We start from the raw sequence: 5,000 nt of genomic DNA on the forward strand, positions 1-5,000 counted from the left end.
TGAATCCAACTCAATAATACAGCATCCTGAATCCAACTCAATAATACAGCCCTGTGAATCCAACTCAATAATACAGCCGTGTGAATCCAACTCAACAATACAGCATCCTGAATCCAACTCAATAATACAGCCCTGTGAATCCAACTCAATAATACAGCCCTGTGAATCCAACTCAATAATACAGCCCTGTGAATCCAACTCAATAATACAGCCCTGTGAATCCAACTCAATAATACAGCATCCTGAATCCAACTCAATAATACAGCCCTGTGAATCCAACTCAATAATACAGCTTCATGAATCCAACTCAATAATACAGCATCATGAATCCAACTCAATAATACAGCATTCTGAATCCAACTCAATAATACAGCTCTGTGCCCCCAACTCAATAATACAGCATCATGAATCTAACTCAATAATACAGCATCATGCATCCAACGCAATAATACAGTATCATCCAACTCAATAATACAGCTCTGTGCCCCCAACTCAACAATGCAGCCCTGTGTATCCAACTCAATAATACAGCATCATGCATCCAGCGCAATAACACAGCATCATGAATCCAACTCAATAATACAGATTCATGAATCCAACTCAATAATACAGCCCTGTGCATCCAATTCAATAATTCAACACTGTGCATCCAACTCAATAATATGGTACTGTGCCTCTAAATCAATAATACAAGACCAACTCAACAATACAATACAGTGCAGTGCACTGTATAATCTTAAGCACCACACTGCACAAATTAATTATACATTTTTAACTATAAATATTAATGATATAGTCAGTGTACCCGGTAGCCTCGTTTTTGTTTACACAATAGCCACCGCGTGAATAAGGCGAATTAACAACTCTCCTACAGCGGTGCTGATGCCATGGCAGGTGTTATTAACTCCCTACAGGTGCGCTGATGCTGTGGCAAGTTGAATTAACTCCCCTACAGGTGTGCTGATGTCATGGTGGGTGTGATTAACTCAACACTTGAAGTGTCATACTCTGCTTATCTGTGAGGGTGTAATTTGTGGTTTTATCCAGTAGATGGCACTACACCCATGGATGCCTCTGTCTCCCGAGACACACACTGCTTAAACAGGCACACTTCAAACGCAGAGACCGATAAACATACATATGTTTAATACCCACTAAAACTTTCACATCACACACACACACTACTCAGTGACACATACAAATAGGTTAATTACACACACACCCCTAAAACAAAACAGTCCCTACTAAAAATGCACACTTTAATACACACACTATTTATTACAGTAAACATGCTCGCTGAAAATATATCGTCACGGCTTTTTCTGTAAAAATGACTGATGGATTAACTCACTTTTCATTTATTCATTCATTCATTCATTCATTCCCATCAAGTGCTAAAATACCCGAACCACAGCCCTGTGAATCCAACTCAATAATACAGCCCTGTGAATCCAACTCAATAATACAGCCCTGTGAATCCAACTCAATAATACAGCCCTGTGAATCCAACTCAATAATACAGCCCTGTGAATCCAACTCAATAATACAGCCCTGTGCCCCCAACTCAATAATACAGCCCTGTGCCCCCAACTCAATAATACAGCCCTGTGCCCCCAACTCAATAATACAGCCCTGTGCCCCCAACTCAATAATACAGCCCTGTGCCCCCAACTCAATAATACAGCCCTGTGAATCCAACTCAATAATACAGCCCTGTGAATCCAACTCAACAATACAGCCCTGTGAATCCAACTCAACAATACAGCCCTGTGCCCCCAACTCAATAATACAGCCCTGTGAATCCAACTCAATAATACAGCCCTGTGAATTCAACTCAATAATACAGCCCTGTGAATCCAACTCAATAATACAGCCCTGTGAATCCAACTCAATAATACAGCCCTGTGCCCCCAACTCAATAATACAGCCCTGTGAATCCAACTCAATAATACAGCCCTGTGAATCCAACTCAATAATACAGCCCTGTGAATCCAACTCAATAATACAGCCCTGTGAATCCAACTCAATAATACAGCCCTGTGAATCCAACTCAATAATACAGCCCTGTGAATCCAACTCAATAATACAGCCCTGTGAATCCAACTCAATAATACAGCCCTGTGAATCCAACTCAATAATACAGCCCTGTGAATCCAACTCAATAATACAGCCCTGTGTATCCAACTCAATAATACAGCCCTGTGAATCCAACTCAATAATACAGCCCTGTGAATCCAACTCAATAATACAGCATCCTGAATCCAACTCAATAATACAGCCCTGTGAATCCAACTCAATAATACAGCCGTGTGAATCCAACTCAACAATACAGCATCCTGAATCCAACTCAATAATACAGCCCTGTGAATCCAACTCAATAATACAGCCCTGTGAATCCAACTCAATAATACAGCCCTGTGAATCCAACTCAATAATACAGCCCTGTGAATCCAACTCAATAATACAGCCCTGTGAATCCAACTCAATAATACAGCCCTGTGAATCCAACTCAATAATACAGCATCCTGAATCCAACTCAATAATACAGCCCTGTGAATCCAACTCAATAATACAGCTTCATGAATCCAACTCAATAATACAGCATCATGAATCCAACTCAATAATACAGCATTCTGAATCCAACTCAATAATACAGCTCTGTGCCCCCAACTCAATAATACAGCATCATGAATCTAACTCAATAATACAGCATCATGCATCCAACGCAATAATACAGTATCATCCAACTCAATAATACAGCTCTGTGCCCCCAACTCAACAATGCAGCCCTGTGTATCCAACTCAATAATACAGCATCATGCATCCAGCGCAATAACACAGCATCATGAATCCAACTCAATAATACAGATTCATGAATCCAACTCAATAATACAGCCCTGTGCATCCAATTCAATAATTCAACACTGTGCATCCAACTCAATAATATGGTACTGTGCCTCTAAATCAATAATACAAGACCAACTCAACAATACAATACAGTGCAGTGCACTGTATAATCTTAAGCACCACACTGCACAAATTAATTATACATTTTTAACTATAAATATTAATGATATAGTCAGTGTACCCGGTAGCCTCGTTTTTGTTTACACAATAGCCACCGCGTGAATAAGGCGAATTAACAACTCTCCTACAGCGGTGCTGATGCCATGGCAGGTGTTATTAACTCCCTACAGGTGCGCTGATGCTGTGGCAAGTTGAATTAACTCCCCTACAGGTGTGCTGATGTCATGGTGGGTGTGATTAACTCAACACTTGAAGTGTCATACTCTGCTTATCTGTGAGGGTGTAATTTGTGGTTTTATCCAGTAGATGGCACTACACCCATGGATGCCTCTGTCTCCCGAGACACACACTGCTTAAACAGGCACACTTCAAACGCAGAGACCGATAAACATACATATGTTTAATACCCACTAAAACTTTCACATCACACACACACACTACTCAGTGACACATACAAATAGGTTAATTACACACACACCCCTAAAACAAAACAGTCCCTACTAAAAATGCACACTTTAATACACACACTATTTATTACAGTAAACATGCTCGCTGAAAATATATCGTCACGGCTTTTTCTGTAAAAATGACTGATGGATTAACTCACTTTTCATTTATTCATTCATTCATTCATTCATTCCCATCAAGTGCTAAAATACCCCAAAAATGTTAAAATAAACATAAAAAAAACATGCATCATTAAAACACACACAACTAAAACACTCACACTGGTTAAACACACTGGTTAAACACACACTGTGCAAACACACACTGGTAACAGACAAGTTTGCGGGCCCATCATTTCTATGTCATGCTTTAGCAATGGGAGACTTCTCACCTTGGGATGTCCTCCTCTCCCAACATGCCCGTGGGGAGGGGGGAGTAGTGTCCAGGTGTGGGGGGCGTCAGGTGTCCAGGGGGGCTAATATAGCTGTCCCCGTGGGGGGAATATGCTGCAGCACAGGCAAAATCCATTAGCATGTTAGCGTGTTAGCATTTACATTTCTTTATTGAGCTTCTTTATTGAGCTCCACTACATCCATTAGCATGTTAGCGTGTTAGCTCGTTAGCATGTCCAACCTGCAGACGGGCAAGAGGACATCTTAACTCATTGAATGCCAAGCTGTTTTCGGAAGCTTTGTCCTAGAGTGTCAGCAATCTAGACCATTGTTGATGATTTTTGTACAGCTACAGCATATTCTGTGTTATAGCTATGAACACATACAATGGCTCGTTTGAAAGGTGAGACTTTAAGCTCTCAGTGGGTGCAAACCGTGTATTTCTACACACCTCTGTTCCTGAGAAATCCCAAGCTAATCAACCAAGCTGCAATATCTTTTTCTTCGACTTTTTCATTTCTCCCTTCAGCACCTGAGAAGTGTTGCCTGCAAAGTTTCTGGGAAGAGATCTAACGAGACCTGCCACCTAGTGATAAACCCACGAAAATAAATGACCTGATTTTGACCTGGCGTGCATGTCACTGATAGGCTAATCAGTGACTGATTCGAAACAAAGCGGCAACCATCAAAAGCCGAGTTAAAATCAAACGTCCAGATAAAATGTCCAGATCTTGCGTTTTCATGAGTTACCGATCGTCATATATTTAATTTCCATTCATCACAGAGTTCCCAAAATCACATATAAGGTGTGTTAGAGTGTCTAGTTTCGTAATTAAAAAAAAGCTAAAAACTTAATATTAAGTTTTTGGCACTCAATGAGTTAAGGGCATCTTTCCTATTGATCAACATCACACACGAGAGTCCGGAGACTGAGCTGTTCTACTGAATATCACACGAGAGTCCGGAGACTGTGCTATTCTACTGAATATCACACGTGAGAGACTGTGCTGTTCTACTGAATATCACACGTGAAACAGGAGACTGTGCTGTTCTACTGAATATCACACGTGAGAGACTGAGCTGTTCTACTGAATATCACACGTGAGAGACTGAGCTGTTCTACTGAATATCACA

The 5,000-nt window shown here is 40.7% G+C and overlaps 1 protein-coding gene across 1 annotated transcript in view; it reads right to left on the reverse strand.

The window, feature by feature from the left end:
* dlg1a (discs large MAGUK scaffold protein 1a) overlaps nt 1-5,000 on the reverse strand; it is a 56,678-nt gene that overhangs the window by 17,147 nt on the left and 34,531 nt on the right. The window contains exon 9 of the mRNA XM_076279074.1: nt 3,866-3,980. Within this exon, the coding sequence (XP_076135189.1) occupies nt 3,866-3,980 (115 nt within the window). The remainder of the gene's footprint in view (nt 1-3,865; nt 3,981-5,000) is intronic.

Source organism: Alosa pseudoharengus, unplaced genomic scaffold (assembly GCF_046254945.1).
Source record: "Alosa pseudoharengus isolate Yale_2024_CS ecotype anadromous, Long Island Sound unplaced genomic scaffold, YU_APseudo_1.1 YU_APseudo_1.1_scf_11, whole genome shotgun sequence".
Classification (NCBI taxonomy): Eukaryota; Metazoa; Chordata; class Actinopteri; order Clupeiformes; family Clupeidae; genus Alosa; species Alosa pseudoharengus.